The sequence below is a fragment of the Phoca vitulina genome, unplaced genomic scaffold (assembly GCF_004348235.1).
Source record: "Phoca vitulina isolate PV1807 unplaced genomic scaffold, GSC_HSeal_1.0 scaffold2, whole genome shotgun sequence".
Classification (NCBI taxonomy): domain Eukaryota; kingdom Metazoa; phylum Chordata; class Mammalia; order Carnivora; family Phocidae; genus Phoca; species Phoca vitulina.
The window spans coordinates 72,219,778-72,239,849 of record NW_022589705.1 but is presented as its reverse complement, the minus strand read 5'-3'; the positions used below and the strand labels follow the sequence as shown (position 1 = coordinate 72,239,849).

Genomic DNA, 20,072 nt, shown 5'->3' with positions numbered 1-20,072 from the left:
CTACCGGTGCCCAGACCTGCATCTTTCCTACCCAGAGAACCTCTTTTGGAGGACTTGGACTTGAAATAATTAGGACGGGCTTATGATAAAGGTCACAGATCTTCGAATTTCCTTGCATGGCAACCTAAAATTAAGGGTCACTGACCCCTCGCTTACCTTTGCATACTTGGCATCTGGGTGAAGACCTTCTGATACAGCTTTAAACCACTCTTCCTCCTTCGGGGTATCATGGAAGAAAAAGGCTTCCTTACTCAGATCAAGCTCCTGGAACCTGTAACAAGCAGCAAGCAGTCAGAGTAGAGAAGAGTAATGTGCAAGACAACACGTCCTCAGATTGGGTTAGGCACCTGTGTCCTCACTTTCTAGCTAAACTGCAGGGCCCTCAAGAGGGGAGAAAAATAAATACGTGGAGCCAAGGGACTAAATGCTAAGAAACTACCAGCGCTTTCATGAGCAGCTACCCATTTCCTTTCCATAACCAGCCCGTGAAGCAGTCACAAGTGTCTCCATTTTACACCTGAGACTACTAGTTCACACAAGCACCATATGGCAAACTGGGGGCCAAGCCTAGGTCTATATAAATTCCAAATTCTAGGCCCTTCCCACTTTACCATACAGGCTCCTTTGCTGCCCCCTCCCCATTCCCAGGCCTAGGACAGTGGTAGGAAGATAATATGTATGGAAGAAAAAAATGACTGACTGGACTTTTTTTTTTCTTTTTAAAGCTAACCTTCCTGGAACACCTGGGTGGCTCAGTCAGTTAAGTGTCCGACGCTTAATTTCAGCTTGGGTCATGATCCTGAGATCAAGCCCTGCATCTTGGGGTTCTCTCTCTCCCTCTCCCTCTGCCCCTCCCCACACACTCTAAAAAAATTTAAAATAATTTTTTTAAATTAAATAAATAATTCTTAAAAATAAATTAAATAAATTTAAAAAATAAAGCTGGGGTGTCTGGGTGGCTCAGTCGGTTAAGCGTCTGCCTTCGGCTCAGGTCATGATCCCGGAGTCCTGGGATCGAGTCCTGCATCGGGCTCCTTGCTTAGCAGGGAGTCTGCTTCTCCCTCTCCCTCTGCCTGCTGCTCCCCGTCCTTGTCCTCTCTCTCTCTGTCCAATGAATAAATAAAATCTTAAAAATAAATAAATAAAGCTAACCTTCCTTCCCTGGCAAAAGATATTTCTGCTTTATGACCAACAAAGTGCTGAATGTCTAAGTAGACAGTTTGAGGTGTAGTGATTTTAAGAGGGCTGCACTAAAAATTAAATAATAGCATTGAAATGCCAAGCACATCACTTTAATGGTGCCAGAAATTTGTTTACTTCCAGGAAGAACATCAAACAGAGAAGCAGCTGTTATTAAGCACATGCTCATTTTTCAATTCCTTCACCTGCTGTGAAGACTCGGTTATACATTCAAGTCCTTGTCCCTTCCGCCCAGCTACATTTTCTAGAGATGGAGAGGCAGAACTGAGAAGAGAAGCACTCACCCCACACAGTACACATCTGGGGCCGGGATCCCATGGCTTAGCCAGGGCCGGAGGCCTTCTTTGGGGGACTGGCCATTCACATTGTATGTTCCCACAAAAAACCTGTCAGCAAAGAGAACTGATCAGTCACTTGGGGAGACTATGGAGATGACAGGGGAAAGCATCCTACGCTGACTTTGCCCAGTTTCAGTCTCTTTGGAGTCAAAGTTTAAGACCTAAGAAATGTCACACCTGACCTGGACCGAGGACTGTGGCACCAAAGGGTGACTTGCAGTCTGCCATGATATCTGTTGTTTTTGTGATAACTTCAAACAGTATAGGGCTATTGGGAACATTCCTATTTAGCTTTGGCAGCCACTAGAGAACTGTAATCCACAAAATGATTCCTTACCCTGTGTGTGCGAGGGAAATGAAAAAACAACGAAAAGTACCTTGGTAATTATCTTCAGAAGGAAAGCAACAGCAGCGTTCACCATAATTGACTGTTTATATACCTGGAAGCAATGTCACTTTGTGTTATAGTCCCCGTGCACTGATTTAAAAGGATCTAGCAGAATCCTGCAACCTCTATTCATTTAACTTTCAGTAATCCTGTCTAAAAAGATTACCAAACACTACCTTCAATTTACTAACTTCAGTTTAAATGACTTTCTTCAAAGGCCCAGAATGACCAAGAGATACACAAATCTCAGGATATCATTCCTTCTTCTGTCCTATATACCTCTTCAAATAATACCGTGACTATTTGCAAATTGTGTGACTCCCGCTATGCCACACCCACCACTGTGCCTGTCCAGGCAAGACACAGAATAAATGGCTGCTCATGAAGACTGAAAGGAAATGATCATTTAGAGAATGATGGGTGAGATGCTGTAGAAGGATCTACTTACAAATCTAGGGTATGGGGGCGGCAGGGGGGTGTTGAAATTTCAGAGAGCTGAACGATCATTTTGCTTTGAAAACAGTCTGCCCAGTTAGCTACCTGAAGTTCTGGATATAGGTATAATCCTCTTCTTTCTGCACTAGACGTGATTTCACTATTGTATCTCGTAGCCCGAACTTCTGCATGGATAAAATGTGAGCCTTGTCTGATACCGTGATAGTGGAGGAGCGAACCAGGTCGGTGATTTCATACTTGGATTTATTCTGTCTAGAAAAACAGACAGACAAAAATTTATCATATCCTGATGAGTCCCCCATGACAAAATACATGAACCTGAAGCTTCCACACACAAGTATCTGAGTCACAGAAGATGAACGAGGCCAAAGTCAAATGTATTTACTAAAAAAACCCCACTATGTCTATGTGCAATTAAGTAAACTTCTATGTTGTTGATTGTATAGCACATTGGTCCGGAGATTTTCTGATAGAGAGCTCAGATCAGAGGGGACCTTGAAGACATTCTGATCTAATCCCTTCCTTTTCCAAATAAGAAAAATGAGATCTAGCATCATCAATGATCCACCCAGTTGGATGGCAGCAGAGTATGGATTAGAACCCAGATTTGACAGTACTCTTTCTAGACCCTACTGCCTCATGTAACGAGACTTATAAAACTATCCAGATCCTTTGACTTGACAATTCTACTGTATCTCTATTCCACAGGAATAATCTGAAATAAAAGAAGAGCAATGAAATTTGTATTTCATGATTATTTGTGTAGTTTTAATAGTCAAACTAAAAATTATTCAAATGCCAACATTTAAAGTTAAGCAAAATTTAAAATTTGACACATTTATCTAACAGAATCCTAATAAAAGTGCAAGAAACTTTTGCTGAACATTACTTAATGAATTAAGATACATAAAGCACTTGCAACAACTGCTGGCCCTGAATAAAGACCACCTAAGTATCTGATATTATATCCTCAAGTACATACTAATTACAGCTATGTAAAAATGTATCTATGTCTATCAAAAAGGCTCAAGGTGAACTGAGAATGACAGATCTAGCTACATTTAAAGTTCAGGGATTGTTCCTTGCTGCTTAAGTGCATAAAAATACTGACACAAACAAGCAAGTTTTTTATCTTGACCAGATGATTTTGGCTATGAGCAGTAGGGGGCACTGGTGTACAGACTAAATATGATAGCACATCAGGAAAAAAACGAAAGTAAATAAAAACAGAAAAAAAGATGGGCGCCTGGGTGGCTCAGTCGTTAAGCGTCTGCCTTCAGCTCAGGTCATGATCCCAGGGTCCTGGGATCGAGTCCCATATCGGGCTCCCTGCTACGCGGGAAGCCTGCTTCTCCCTCTCCTACTCCGCCTGCTTGTGTTCCTGCTCTCACTATGTCTCTCTCTGTCAAATAAATAAATAAAATCTTTAAAAAAAAAAAAAAAAACAGAAAAAAAGAAGTATATTCAGAGTCAGGAAACTCCTAAAAGAATGGGAGGGAGAAACAAAAATGTTTCTAATCTTCTACATTTCTAAGGTAGAGTTAGACTGCCAGTTTCAAATCCTAGATGGGCTACTTGCTAGTTCTGGATCTTGAGTAAATTATATAGTCTCTTCTTCACCTGTTTCTGTAGCTGTAAAATGAAGAAGACAATGGTACCTATCTTTTAGGTTAAAATAAGATAATCCAGGTAAGAGCATGGTGCCTGGCATACACACAGTCAATGCTCAATAAATGTCCAACATTTCTTAAACCAGCTACCCTGGGACAACTTACATCACGCACAGTAATGGTCTCAGTTCTATACTGAGGAAAACTTTGGCCTTAGGAAGTACAAATGAAGGGACAGCTGCATTACCTCGTGAGCAAGTTGTCTGGTGTATCCTGACCCCAAGAGCTTGGGTCCACAAGCAGGCCTCTCTTATCTGACCTCGAATCATCAAAGTCAGAAACACCTAAGGGGAGGTGGAAGGAATGAAAACATGCTTACACAGACTTTAACACAGAGACCACAGCTTCTCCAATTGTTGTCTAGAGATCACTGGTTGTGCACATAGTGCTTGAAAGCATAGGAAAGGCGGATGGTGGTGCCTTGTGGAGCACAAGAGAGAGGGCAAAAAAAACAAGCATTTCATCCAGAGATCTTTACTTCTGAAAACATAACTATCCCAGCTGGTCTGACTCCCTTTTCTTAGACACAGAATGCATTACAGAAAGATTAAAACTGTGCAATCTGCAGACCTAAGTTCCATCACCAGCTCTACTATTTATTGGCCTTCTGACTTCAGGCAAGTCATCCAACCTCTCTCAACCTCGGTGACTTGACCTGTCCTGCCCTTATCACAGGTTTACTGCTGGGATCAAATAGCTGACATGTGAATAAGCACTTTGGAAGCCATACAGCATATTATGAAATATAAGATAGTGATCTCATTTCCATTTACTCCAAGTGGGACTTCAAGTTCAAGGAGGAAAGAGGCAAGGGTCAGAGATCTGACACTGGAAAGGGTCTAAGTGCTCTAGAGAATAGGAAGTGCTTGTCACTGTTAATAAATTCCCTCAAAAACCAAAGAGCAAACCAAGGACTTTTAATAAATAAATACTTTGGGACAGTTGTTAAACCAAGATAAACCTGAAAAGAAAAAGTAATCTGCCAATAGCTTCTTTGCTCCTTAAAAGCCAAATCTCTTGTCCACAGAAAACAGCATGGAGAGGCCACAGAAAGCGGCTGCTTCAACACACAAGTTAAGGAGCACTGGAGGCATGAACCATCACGAAAGAATTCTGCCCTGAAGACTATTACTAAAAATGGATTTTTTGACCATGCATTCACAGGAACAAGAACACACACACACACACACACACAATTTGAAATATGAAAATAATGATATTTCAATACCTCCAATCAATCACCACGGCCTTTCAATTTTGTTTCCTGAATGCCTCTCAAATCAATATATTCCGGGATGCCTGGGTGGCTCAATCGTTAAGCGTCTGCCTTCAGCTCAGGTCATGATCCCAGGGTCCTGGGATCGAGCCCCGCATCGGGGTCCCTGCTCAGCGGGGAGCCTGCTTCTCCCTCTCCCACTCCCCCTGCTTGTGATCCTCTCTCGCTGTCTCTCTCTCTCTGTCAAATAAATAAATAAAAATCTTTAAAAACATATATATTCCAATGTGGCCCTATTAGCCCACGTTACCAACATCTCCCTGGAATGACTTCAAACTAATCTGGCCTCCTTTCTCACCCCACCATCTCTGACCCAATTTCTACACTGTGGCCAGAGGATTTTTTGAAAAAGGAAGGCTAATCACATCACTTAAGACCTTTTAAGAGCTTCCCATTGAATAAACTCAAACCTCCCAGTACGGCTGCCAAGTTTCCCTCCAGTCTGGATCCCACCTGCCCACCTGCATCTCTCACCATAGTCCTCTGGCTCCCCACCTCCTTGAATGCCATAGTCTATGCATATTAAAGTTACTGCAGTTACACTGCAATCCCATCAGAAACCCACTTCCTTCTTTCATTTTGCTTTACACAGCTAACTCCTACCCATCCCAGGCCAGGGGTAAGCAGACTTCTCTGCAGAAGGCCAGAGCGTAAATGTCGGAGGCTCTGCAGGCCGCACCGTCTCCATCACAACGATTTGATCCTGCTGTCACAGGGTAAAGGAGCCACGAGCATGGCTGTGTTCCAGGAAAACTTTATTTATGGACATTGAAAGCTGAAGATTACATAATTTTTACAAGTCACAAAATATGAATCTCTTTTAATTCTTTTCAAACATTTAAAACTATAAAAACTATTCTTAGCTCACAGGCTGTAAAAAAGCAGGCAGTGAGCTAGATTTGGCCCACGGACTGTACTTAGCCAAGCCCTGCCCGTAGACCACATCTCAGAGCTCACTCCTTCTAAGATGCCTTCTCTAACACCCCCTAGATCAGGTCAGATGCCCTACCACTGGTGTTCCCACAGCTCCCTGTATGTCTCATTATAGCCTCAACTGCTGTGTATTATAATGTTTGTTCCCCAGTTAGACTGTAAGCTTACTGAGGACAGGACTATGTCTGATTTATTCATCACTGTATCCCCATCACCCAGCACACCAGCCTGCACATAATAAGCAGTTCAGTCACTCAACAATTCAACAGAAAATACTGGATGAACATGGATTCCTTATGTGTCTTATATAAATATGTAACATCTAAGCTCAAGTCTGTAGTATTCTTTTGGAATGTTTCAGGTCATCTTCCCATTGTCTTCAGCATACAACAGAAATAAGGCAGAACTTGTTTCTAGAATTCTACAGCTCCGTGGTTAACCAAATTATTTCTGAGAACCAAATCCCCAACTGTATTCTACTTCTCTTGCTTTACTCTCACTGAACTCTAAAGCTTAGAGAACCAAGGTACCTGAGTTAGTGAATGGCATAATGGGAAACCTTTAAGAATGGCTAAAATCCAGGGGCGCCTGGGTGGCTCAGTCGGTTAAGCGGCTGCCTTCGGCTCAGGTCATGATCCCAGGGTCCTGGGATTGAACCCCGCATCGGGCTCCCTGCTCAGCAGAGAGCCTGCTTCTCCCTTTCCCTCTGCCTGCTGCTCTGCCTACTTGTGCTATCTCTCTGTCAAATAAATAAATTAAAAAAAAAAAAAATCTTAAAAAAGAATGGCTAAAATCCAAAAAGCTGACAATACCAATTGCTGGCAAGGATGTGGAACAACAGTAACTCTTATTTACTGATTGTAAGAGTGGAAAATGGTACAGCCACTTTGCAAGCAGTTTGATAGTTTCTTACAAAGCTAAACAGCCGTACCATATGATCCAGCAATCACACTCCTAGATCTTTATCTATTTGAAAGTTTATGTCCATATAAAAACCTGCACATAACTTTCTTTTTAAATTAATTTATTTATTAGAGAGAGAGAGAGCACGAGGGGGGAGAAGGGCAGAGGAAGAGGGAGAGGGACAAGCAGACTCGCCGCTAAGCGCAGAGCCCAACGCAGGGTTTGATCCCAGGACCCTGAGATTACGACCTGAGCCGAAGTCAGACGCTTAACTGACTGAACCACCCAGGTGCCCCTACAGCAGCTTTATTCATACTCATCAAAAACTGAAAGCAACCAAGATGTCCTCCAATAGATGACTGAATAAACAAACTATGGTATATCTATATAATGAAATATTATTCAGCAATAAAAAAGAATGAGTCACCAAGTCACAGAAAAACATGAATGAATCTTAAATACATATTGCTAAGTGAAAGAAATCACTGTGAAAAGGCTCCATGCTGTAGGATTTCAACTCTAGAGATGGTAAACAGATGAATGGTTGCTAGGTGTTCAGTGGGTGGGTAAGGACTAAGTAAGTGCCACACACGGGACTTTTTAGGGCAGTGAAACTATTCTGTGAGAAGCTGTAATGGTGGATACATGACACTACCCATAGGCTTCAAAACCCATAGAACTTTAGAGCACAGAGTAATGTATGCAAATTAAAAAAAAATCATTTTGGAGATCAAAGGGCCCTGGAGTGAAATGAGAAAATGACAAAAGAATCTAACTATATTACAAATGTATGAAACAGCCTCACTGAGGGGGGATAGAAGAAAAAAGTGCTGACCTAAATAGCTATGGAAATGAGTGGACTCTGTAAGACCAAAGGCAAAATGAACTGTTCATAAGCACTCTCATCTGACTGATAACGCTGTTTCCCACAGGGATATGGGTTATCAATTCTGAAGCCGCTATACATAGATCCTGGAATTTAACACTTAAGAAAATGGAGAGTGGATTGTGGGAGCCAGGTTTCTCATTGTTGGAGTGGGAGATTCCAGGTAAACAAGGGGAAGGGGCTAGAATGATCCATGTGGTAATGGGTTAGAGTTGGAGATATCAGCATGAGTTCATGTTTACCTAATATAGATACATATGGTTACATATAGAAATATAGAGATACACACATTTAAGTATATACACATACATTTCCTTGCTCCATCAGCTAAGAGAGCCTAGAAGCAAGGACACACCACTAGCAAGGACCACTCTTTGATGCCCAATCTCGATTTCCACTACCATTCTCCAATAAAAGGAACCGGGGCTCCTTGAGATATGGTTATTTTAGGACTGGGGTAGGAAATATACAAGATGGAGCATCTTCTAGTGCCAGAAAACAAGAAAGTACTCAAAAAAACTCCCAAAATAAAAACACCCACAATGATGAGGGTATGTCAAATGGACACAGAAGCCAACTGACAGAGCTCCAATGGTCACAGCTGGAACAATTTGAGCAACGAAATAAAGCAATATTGGATTATAATTCCAAGTATAAAAGAAATAACCATCAATCCATACTGCTATAAAAAATTGAATAAAAAAATAAATGGAGGCAACCGTCTTGGGTCCCCTGCCTCTTCGGGAGCTTTGTACTATCACTTTACTATCACTCAATAAACTTCGCTTTGGGGCGCCTGGGTGACTAAGTCGGTTAACTGTCTGCCTTCAGCTCAGGTCATGATCCCAGGGTCCTGGGATGGAGCCTCATGTCGGGCTCGCTGCTCTGCAGGGAGCATGCTTCTCCCTCTCGCTCTCCCCCTGCTTGTGCTCTCTCGCTCTCTCTGTCAAATAAATAAATAAAATCTTTAAAAATAATAAAAATAAAAATAAATGGAGGAGAAAAGACAAATCTCCTATGAAGAATTCATAGGTGAATGTAGGTGAATACTCTTCCCTTCAAAGTGGTGGAGCCTAACTCCCCACTACTCTACCGCAACTGATGTGTTAAGGTTACTGATAACCTTCATGTTGCCAAATCCAGCGGTCAGTTCCCAGTTTTCAGCTAAGTCCACTCCAACCTCTTCGGCAGCTCTTGATAGAAACCACTCTCTCCGCCGGTAAATACTTCCCTTAGTTTCTGAAGGCTCCTTTTTTTCTCCACGCACCCCACGCCCCACCCCCAGGAATGAGTCCGGGCAAAGCCCCTGGCACGAGACCGCTTCTCCAGCCAGGTGATCTCACTTAGCCTCACAGTTTTAAAAACCACCTACATGCTGACCACTCCCAATCTCCAACCTTTCACCTGAGCTCCAGGTTGTTCTATGCTGCTTCCCCTCCTTAGGCTTCTTCAGCTCGGTAGATAGCACCATCATTGGACCAGCTGTGCAGAATAAAAACCTGAGACTGACTTGTGACTCCTCTTTTTTCCCCTTACTCCCACACCTAATTCATCAGCAATTCAGCCAAGTTCTACCTTCAGAAATATACCTGGAATTTCTCACCACACCGGCTTCCTAACTGTTCTTGACTTCTACTCTTACACACTCCTGTCGTTAGTTTTCCAGATAGCAGCCAGAGTGAAAAGGAGGTGTATCACTATGCCACACGAATTAACTTCTCTGCTTAAAACTTTCGAATCGCTTCCCACACCTCAGAATGAATTTGGCCCCCTGAGGGAGTTGATAAGGCCCTCCCTAACCTGGCCCCCACACCTCTCTGGCCCCCATCCACTGCACTCTCCCTCACTCAGTCTGCGCTGACCACACCTCCCTTCCTGCTGTTCCTGGAGCACGTCAAGCTCATTCCCAAGTCAGGGACTTCGCCCTTGCGGGTCCCTCTACCTGGAATGCTTCTCCTTCAGATCTCCACGTGACTCACTGCATTTCGTTCAGGCCTCTGCTCAGATATCAGAGGCTCTGCCACCCCATCTAAACAGCCCCCCACCAGCCCACATCACTCTATCCCCTTACTTCAGAGCTTCCTAAATTCCTCTGTTCACAGCACCCTTACTATCTCAGTGATTTTTTCCAAAGAGCCTCGAGGCCGTAAGAAGTACCTACCAGTGCTGTTCAAGTAGTTAGGGCCAAAATAAAATCACGAAGTACTTAAGTCCTAACAACTTAAGTAGCAGTTTGAAAATGAATACACATAAACAGAAGGAAAAAATACTATTTCTATTTCATTTGAAATAACCACAATTACCGACTAAAGAGATGTGTGTGCCTGTTGCGTACTGCACACCCTCTCAAACCTTGGAATCCGAGGGGACACCACCTACGATGTGCCACACTGATTTCTGCCTGGTACTTGCTTTTGATCCCAGCAACCACCCCAAACCCAGCTTTGCAAAGATACCATGTCATCAAAAAGAATGCAGCACCATCTAACGTTGAAACTGTGAACTACGTCGAGCTAGAAGGTTGGTATTCCAGCAGGCTGACAGGTATCTCTGTATTTCCTTCCGAACCTTGAAATGTCCCACCGTGGCCCTGTGAATTCCCTGCATGGTGCTGGGGAACTATAGTGCACCATCTGGGAACCACAATCCTGTTACATTTTTCCTCTTAGTACTAATACCATTTGATATTACCTCTCATAAGTACTCCTCAGCTTATTGGAGCCTATGTCCACTGAAAGGTAAGCTCTGGAAGGCAGGGGCCTTGTCTTCATGCTCTTTCCCAGGGACTTGGAGCAGCACTTGGCTTATAGTAAGTACTCGATGTGTTAAATGCATGCAAGTATCAGGAAATGTAAGCTGAAGCCTAGCTGTACCATTATCTTCCTGTGTGACAAGTTCCTTCTTTTCTTTGGGTCTCGGTTTCTTCATCTACAAAGTAGGAACTTCAGTATAAATATCTCATGGGGCTTTATGAGGAGCCAAAGCAAATTAAGGACTAAGGGGTAGAGCTCTGTTCCTATATCAGCGCTTTCTAAGGGTCTTGTTTTGGGGGGGCAGTTCCTACTAACAGCCAGACTGAAAGGACATCTCCTGGGGACAAGTGGTGTGTCCCTATGGATTCAGCTTCCGTCCATGAATGGACTGGAAAATTGCCCTGCAGACCTACATCACCATGTCTGCTGCAGGACCCATTCCTCACTCTGTGCATGGAAACTTTAAGGCATGATTTGGGGGATTTCCAGCCACAGGGCAGTCTTCTCGGAATCTCTTCTCCCCTGAATCTATCACGGAAGCTGGCTGTCAGCGGCTCTTTACCAAATTTACCATCAGGCAGCCCCATGGTTCCTTTTTGACCACAGCTTCCTGTCCTTCCTCCTCTCCTGCTTCCCTACTCACACTCTGCCCTTTTTCCAACCTCAGACCTCCACTCCTTTGTCAGCCAATCTAACAGCTGACATCTGGGTTTTTCCTTTCTTCCCATGTTTTTCCACCAAGTCCTATAAATCCTCTCTCCTAAATATTTTTATACCTGACCGTCTTCCCTATCCCTACGGTCATGCCTTAGTTTAGGCATTTACTGTTTCTGGAAAGCACATTCAGTGATTTCCCTGCCTCCGTTATCTCCCCCTCCAGTCCATTCTGCCACCATCTCGAAGAAAACACAAATCTGAGCAGGTCATTCCTGTGCCTCAAATCCCACGATAACTTCTATCACCTGTGCAATAAACCCCAAACCTCTGAGTATTACATACAAGGACCTTTGTAATTAGCCCAGACTCCCTTTCCAGCCCCGATCTCCTACCACCACCCCCCCAATCCAGCCACAGCAAAACGATTTCTCTCTTTAGATGCTGCCTCCTCACCCCCACCCCCGACCCAAATCACGCCCCAATCCCACCTTCATGGGGTGAATTTCAGTCATCCTTGCAGACTCAGCTCCGGATTCACCTCCTTCAAAAGGTCTCCTCTGGCCCTCGTATTTTCACACACCCAGGGTTTGCCTCTGTCAAGGCATTTATCATAATGGAACCGTAACTGTGTTTAACTCTTTTTGCCTTCCTTCTTTAGCTAGACCACAAGCTTCTTGGAAGCAGGAGTTGATCCTTTTTCTCTGTGGCCCTCGGCTTACCACAATTTATGGAACATATCAGGCAGCCAGTAGACACTGAACAAACAGCCACAGGGTGTCATTTCTGGGTGTTTTTTTTTAATTAATTTATTTTTATTTAAATTCAATTCTTTTGTTTTTAATTAAAGATTTTTATTTATTTGTTTGAGAGAGAGAGCAGAATGAGAGAGAGCGAGCACGAGCTGGGGGTGGGCAGAGGGAGAGGGAGAAGCAGACTCCCCATGGAGCAGGGAGCCCGACACGGGGTTCAATCCCAGGACCCCGGGATCACGACCTGAGCTGAAGGCAGACGCTCCACCGACTGAGCCACCCCAGGCGTCCCAGGATTTGGGGGATTTTAGAAAGCTAATACATTACCTACGCTGCCTATAATACAACACCCCCAGCAGAGTCTGAGGCTACACCAAGGAATCAAACACTTTAATATTTCCACAGTGCAACTTAGGAGTAGTAATACGCGATGGGATAAATAAAGCCTATAAATAGCCTCCTGTCAGTTCAAGCGAGTCTTACTGCCAAACTGAGCTTGGGCCAAACTTGGAAAAAACATTTTTTCAGTCTTTGGAGCTTTAAGGACTTCAGAACTGCTGATAAGGGATTGAAGATGGCAGTTAAGAGCATGGCCTGACATAGCTACACACATCAGAAAGGACTAGAGTGTATGTCTGTGTACATATAAAACACACTTCTAAATATACCTATACATTTTATAGACACATACACATACACATTGGAAAGCCTGGATGGGGAGAAACCAAAGGGTCGACAGTAGTCATTTCTCCATGGTAGGACTTCTTTTGCTTTTTGCTTACAGGCACTTTCAAAGTCAGTTACGATGTGTATTTTATTTATATACATCAACATCAAAGACCCAGGTTCCATTTTTGACTCTGCCACTCATTAGCTCTACGACTCTGGGCAAATCACCTAACTTCTCTAAGTGTGGACTCGTCCACTGACCAGAGATAATAGTGTATCTGCCTTATGTGGTTACCGTCTTCTTCTCCTACGGCTAACTGGAGCCTCTCCCTCACTGCAAGGCCAAAAGGTGCTCTAGAAGCCAAACCAGACCTATTGAAGGCCCAGAGCTACAAAACAAAGACAGGAGGCAAGGTCTCGATGTCAACATCTTGTAGCCAGGCCTATCACTGACCCGGGGTTGGGGCTTTTTCTCAAACAGGACATCACACAAGGAAAAAAAAGTAAATTCTAACCCAAATCCCAAGTACCGGACTTCTTTCGAGAATTATCCGAGAAGCAGCAACATTCTTTCTTTCTTTCTTTTCTTTTCTCTTTTTTCCCCCAGCAACGTTATTTCTTAATTCAGTTGCTCCTCCTGTCTCCCCCTCTTGCTCCATTTCCCCCTGCAGGTCCCCTAGTTACCTGTAGGTACTCCCCAAGATCTAGACCAGTGCTGTCCAACAGAACTTGCTAAGATGGCAGAAATGTTCTACAAGTCCACTGCCTGAAACAGTAGCCACTGGCCACACTGAAACACTTGAAATGTTTCTAGAGTGAACGAGAAACTGGATTTTTTATTTTATTTACCTAAATTAAATGTAAATAGCCACGTGTGGCCGCCACAGTGAGCAGTGCAGATCTAGGTTGCGCTCTTCTCTTTTTTTTTTTTTTAAAGATTTATTTATTTATTTGAGAGAGCGAGAATGAGAGAGAACACATGAGAGGGGGGAGGGTCAGAGGGAGAAGCAGACTCCCTGCTGAGCAGGGAGCCCGATGCGGGACTCGATCCCGGGACTCCAGGATCATGACCTGAGCCGAAGGCAGTCGCTTAACCAACTGAGCCACCCAGGCGCCCGGTCGCGCTCTTCTCTTGCACAAGAATCCTCAGTCATCACAGTCCACTCCAAACAGAGCTGTCCAGTTCTGCCTGAGCGCAGTCCCGCCACTGTCTACATTTCCACCAGACGTTCTGTGTTGATCCATCCCAGGTAAAGCTGTCGTTTGACTGCCGGGCCCTCTCCCTAAGCTCTCCCTTTGTCACCTGCACCAGCCCCGTCCCCGCCAGCCCGGTGTGCAATCCTGCCATCTGCTCACCCCTCTCACTGGGCCCCCAGAGCCGGTCGGCCACCGATGTCTTTGACTTCGTTCCCACGGCTGCCATCCCCCAGGCCACCCTCTTCTCACTTGTGACGGCGAGAGTCTCCCGCTCCAGGATCTTCCCCCTTCTCCCTACCCCACTTTGTGTCTGGACGTGGCCAGACTGAACTCTGATTTCCTGTCTCCCTGCTCTAAAGCTTTCAGGGTTGCACTGCGGCCTGCAGGTTAAGATACAAACTGGTCCAACTGGAATATGAGGCCCTTTGCAAAGTGGCCGTCCTCGCCCAGCTCACGGCTCCACCACCTAAAAACAGCCCGATCGAAACAGCCAGAACGGCTGTGTGCGCCACCCTCACTCCTGCTTCCAGGGGAAGGCCCTCCTCTGTGCCGGCCACCTCTGCTGCAAAGCCCAGCCTCCAATCCGACGCCCTCCCTCATGAAGCCCCACTCCCGCCGCCAGGCTAGTCCTCGGTCTCATTTCTCTGACTTCTGAAGACCTTCTCGTCCATAGAACTGGTGTGGCACTTTAAGAGAAATTAGAGTGTTTGGGGAAAGAAGCCTTGGGCTTTGGAATAAAACAGACCTGGCTCTTTCACTGGCTCCATCCATTACCTCGTATGAAACCTCAAGCAAATTACTTAGTTTCCTCATTTGTAAAATGCGGATGACAACACCAAACTGACAGAGAAGCCAAAGAATAACCAAATGAAATCTAAGTGGGTCAAGAGCCTAGCACAATGCCTGGTACACAGCAGATGTGCAGGAACTGTTAGTTCCTTCCCTCTACCACTTTTTTACCCAGCTCTAACACTCCTAACCCTCCACTGCTCTGATCATCAAGCCTACCATTTATCAAGTACCCTCTAATCGCTAGGGATTGTCCTAAATGCTTCCTCTGTTATTTCCGATTATTGGCTTCATTTTGCAAATAAGGATACAGAGGCCCACAGCAGAGAGCAGATGTGCCCAAGAACACAGAACCAAGCCAGTAAATGGCACAAGTGACATTAAAACCCAAATCTGCCTGACTCCACAGTGTCTCCCTCTGCAAGCGTGAGCACATCTTCAAAGAAACTATCACCTCGTAGAGATAAGTACTCTATGAGTCTGTCTGGATAACAAAGCAAAAGTACTACCACAGTGTCCACAGGGTGTGTGGGTGTGTGGCTGTCATTGCTGGGTGGAGACCATGTCCTACCCTTGCTGAGCGTCTACTAGACAGGTCTGAGAGGACCCTTCCTATCTTCTCAGCCACTGGCCTTCGCATTCCATTTCCAGCACACGAGAAGAACCGGCAAAACCAAAGGAGCAACATACCTGACAATGCAAACTGGCAGCAGTGAGTGAGTTGGTTCAATGCTTATCAGTGACACTGTGCTGTGTACACAGAGGGGGCCGTGCCCTGGGCTCTGGCAGCCTCAGACGGCAACACATACCAGCAAGAGACACATTCAACTGACAGGGAGATAAACAGATCCAGATCCAACTATCCGGAATCCAAGTCAGGCTGTGTTAATGACAACAGTGATAGTACTACTAGTGTGAATAATATTCATAGCAAATACTCAGGGCTTACTACATGCCAGGCATGGTTTTAAATGCTCTACATTTATTTAATCTTCACAGCTACTCCAACAGGTAAGTGCTATTATCTGCACTTTACAAACCAGAAGGTAAACACAAAGAGGTTAAGTCACTTGCCCTGGAACACACAGATAATAAATGGCACAGCCGGGATTCAAGCCTGGGGAATCTGGGTCCAGAGTTTGTGCTCTTAACCAGTAAACTATATTAACTATCAGAAAAATGTGAAGTTCAGAAAGCAATTCTGGCAGAAGAAACAATTTCAGTACAAAGACATAACATTATAGTATCCTCAGAAAAAAGGCATAATAGGTAGTAGAAACAAGTAGGAAAAGTTTTGTTTGAGAAGCATTAGGGGAGACGAAAGGATTAGGGCTCAAGCATTAGATTCAAACCAACAACTTGAGTTCTATTCTCAACTCTGTCACTGACCAGTGAGTGATCACAGGCATGGTACCTACCCTCTCGGAGCCTCAATCTCTCCATCTGAGAAACGGACATCCTCTTACTATACTTTTGTGGCACAGTGTGAGACCCACTGACCCACAGTAAGCACTTAATAAATGGTAACTGCTAATAATAATAATAGTTCACAGTAATACAGTTTTATAAACAAATTTTTATTTTAAAGGATTTGTTAGTATATACTAGTAATATATGGCCAAAGTGTAAGACTTTGAATACCATGTAGAGTTTGGATTTTACTCTATGATAAAGGGGAGCTAGGGGCGCCTGGCTGGCTGTTTGTTGGAAGAGCAGGCAACTCTTGATCTTGGGGTCGTGAGTTTGAGCCCCATGTGGGGGCATGGAGTCTATTTAAAAAAAAAAAGGCGGGGCGAGCTAAGTAAATAGCACACAATGCAGGAAACTCTGGAGAGAAGCCCATAACACAGGGCACCCAGCATTACAAACAATGGAAAGAATCAATTTTTCCTATTTCAGCCTGGCCACCACCCAAAGAGCTCTGTTACTTTCTTAAAAGTCGAATAACCATGCTTCTTCGTTTTCTCTTCTTTCTTTAGACATCTCTAAAAACACCTCCTATGTCCTGCAAACCAAGAAGCCCTGGATTCAAACTCCAATCTGCACCCTGTGCAAATCTGACTTAGGTTGGCAAGGACTAACCGTGGCCAGTTCAGCTTTCAAGGAGGAAGACTCCAGTGCAACCACTTCACAGCAACAGGTTGTAGTGGTGACAGGCTATTGGACAGATGACGTGACTTTTTCCCTCCAGGCTCTCCCTTTGCTGGACCTTCCGTGAACTGTCTGTGGTCTGGTGATAAAGCTAAAAGAGAAGTGTGCAAGAGCAAACCAGGAAGGGAGGGGAGAAGAGTTCAGAGCGTGCTCAGAGAGGTAGGGGCCAGGAGCTGCTCACGTGACTGAGCACTTCAGGGGATGAACTGCCTGGGTCTCTATACCTCAAAGCCAGAGACATTTTTGAGCACCTACCGATGTGCAAGGCATTCAGGCTGGCATTTATGGCGGGGGGGGGGGGGGGGAGGAGTGCAAAAATGCTAAGAACAGCAAGTTTAAGCTTATAAAAATGTAGCTGAATGAGCAGTCAACAAAGATGAAAAAGCAAAGGGCTTTATCCAAAAATTACAAGCAGTCAAGTTTGAAGAAGAGGAAATGAAGGTGAGCTGGGGCAGATAAGACTAGATGAGATAAAAGGGGGCTGAAGCCAGGCTGTGCAGGACTTGAACTGCCATGCAAAAGAATCTGAACTTTATTCTGTGGACACCAGGAAGTGGCACAATATTCAAGTTCACATATAAAATAGTAGGGTACGATAAAAGTTAAGTCTAAGGAAATCCCTAGGGAGAAGAGCTTAAGGTTAGGAAGGTCTGTAAGGAAACCACTGGGTTCATTCAGGTCAGAGGCTACTTACATGAACTATGGGACTTAAAAATTTTTTTTTAATGTTCCAAAAATTTTTTAATTGCAGAAAAATAATGGACAGAATGTGGTTATTAGAAGAGGAGAGGGAAGAGTCCAGGATGACCAAGGTTTTTAGTGACTGTATTAACAGAAAAGAAACCGGAGGGAGGGCGGAAGGAAGATGATGAATAGTTACCTGGAAGAAACCAGCCTAGGATAGGCCCTGAAGAGAGCAGCCAGTTTCTAAGCTCTGGAGAGTGGGCATTTGTAATTCCTGAATGCGTTTCTCAAACGAAAGCACCTCTAAATAATTCAGAGGTTCTCTCTCTCCCTCTCCCTCTGACCCTCTCCTCAAATAAATAAATAAATTTTTAAAAGTAAATAAATAAAGGGGCTCCTGAGTGTCTCAGTCGGTTAAGTATCTAACTTTGGCTCAGGTCATGATCTCGGAGTCCTGGGATCCAGCTCTGCGCTCAGTGGGGAGTCTGCTTGTCCCTCTCCCTCAGCCCTCCCCCCAACTCGTGCTCTCTCTCTCTCTCTCAAATAAATAAAAAATATTTAAATAAATAAATAAATAGGGTGCCTGGGTGGCTCAGTCATTAAGCGTCTGCCTTCAGCTCAGGTCATGATCCCAGGGTCCTGGGATGGAGCCCTGCACCAGGCTCCCCGGCTCAGCGGAGAGTCTATTTCTCCCTCTCCCTTTGCGTGCTGCTCCCCCTGCTCATGCTCTCTTTCTCTCTCTCTCTCTGTCAAATAAATAAGTAAAATCTTTAAATAAATAAATAAATAATTCAGAGGTGACCTTTTAGGAGGCAAACATTCACTCTCCTTGTATAGATGGAAGAGAGGAAAGTCAATAGACACATCTAATATTGTACCAAGGTGCAATAAGGAAAATAAAAATAAAAAATATCCAGGCCACTTAGCCACACACTTTGTTCAAATCCTCATCATTCATCCAATTTCAGCTCGCCTAAGCATCATCGGTGGTAAAGTCTACAAATTTGTTACAGTATATTTTAAGCAGCAAAGAAAACATGCAAGTCAGCGAGCTTCTATGTTCCAACACTGTCTTCCCTCTAATAAATATTGATGCCTCTCTTCCTGAACCTTCCGTCCCTGAGGATTTTTCTGTGCAGAGCTCCTTCTAAATGAATGTTTATGGGTCACTTCTCTTGCTCTAGACTGCCACTGTAGATTTTCAACACAAACTGTTTTCTGAGGGAAAGAAGTCTTGGGGGGGGGGGGGCTCTTCTGTTCTAGAAACAAACACAAGGTTAAATGGGACAAAGAGGGAAAATGGCGAAGGGAACAACAAAAGGAGGAAGAAAAAGGGAGCACAGTTCTCTTTTGTTTAAAGAAACAAAGTGATTCAAACTCATTTGCTTAGGATCAGGCGGAGCTTCCCACAAAGGTAGAGAGAGAGGACCAGGCGGAGCTTCCCACAAAGGTAGAGAGAGAGGACGGGCGATATTCCTACCTGCAGAAACATCTAAGAGAATTCCTTTTCTCCACACTAAAAGGATATGTTGGTCACACAGACTTTACTTATTGAAAGACGGGGGGTGGGGGGGCCCTGAGCTGACCATCCCAGGGGCTATTTTTCCAACATTCTCTCTGGCTTCTACCCTAGTGATCTAGGTTACCCTTTAGCTGCCCTGAGATATAAATAGCATACATTTCCTTTCTCAGGCCAGACAGACTTTAATGCTTTGTTTCCTGGGTTCAGGGGAAAAAGTACTCACAGCACATCTCATTTGAAATTTGAGTTACTACAAAGCTGCCTCACTTTGAATCAACCATGGAAATAAGAAAACCACTTCAAAAGACCAAAATTTGTTTGTTATTACCGCTTTGTCAAATCAGCCCAGAAGAGCCCCACTGGGACTTCTGAGTAGTTCTTTCCCTTCCTAGCGCATACCTCAGAATCTTCCAGAACACAGCTCCAGGTCTTTGCATGTGCCCAGGATGAAATGCAGGTGAATGTTTTACACAAGGACAGGGATGAGTACGGAGGCCTACGGAGGATCCCTCAAGGGGTTTTCTGGATAAGAGCACCTTCACTTGCTGGATAGGAGTAAGAAGGCATTTGTCCTTATTTCTTTTTAAGGAAAGAAAAAGCTCCATAGAGAAGAGCAAATAAGTGAAGAAGCAGAAAAGCCCCACCTGTGATAGCTACTTGTCTGAGGCCAGTGCAATGTCTTAGCCCAAGAGAATCAGATGAACAGGCTACCACTCCTCCAGCAGAGTCCGCAACATTTCAACATCACATCTGTCAGACCCCTCTCGGTTAGACTGTCAGCTCCTTGAGGGAGCCCTGTTTCTCCTGAAGCGCATCACGAGTAGCATTTTAAAGCAGCCTTTTGCCTCGGG

At 44.4% G+C, this 20,072-nt stretch overlaps 1 protein-coding gene across 5 annotated transcripts in view; it reads right to left on the bottom strand.

The window, feature by feature from the left end:
- INPP5B (inositol polyphosphate-5-phosphatase B) overlaps window positions 1-20,072 on the bottom strand; it is a 46,534-nt gene that overhangs the window by 15,613 nt on the left and 10,849 nt on the right. For 4 of the 5 annotated variants that reach the window (XM_032432792.1, XM_032432774.1, XM_032432809.1 and 1 more), the window contains 4 exons: window positions 4,240-4,336; window positions 2,467-2,634; window positions 1,485-1,586; window positions 157-271 (listed from right to left, as the gene is read on the bottom strand). In XM_032432792.1, the coding sequence (XP_032288683.1) occupies window positions 157-271; window positions 1,485-1,586; window positions 2,467-2,634; window positions 4,240-4,336 (482 nt within the window). Of the gene's footprint in view, window positions 1-156; window positions 272-1,484; window positions 1,587-2,466; window positions 2,635-4,239; window positions 4,337-10,741; window positions 11,793-20,072 lie in introns of those variants that run through there. The other variant, XM_032432802.1, reaches the window with a different exon arrangement.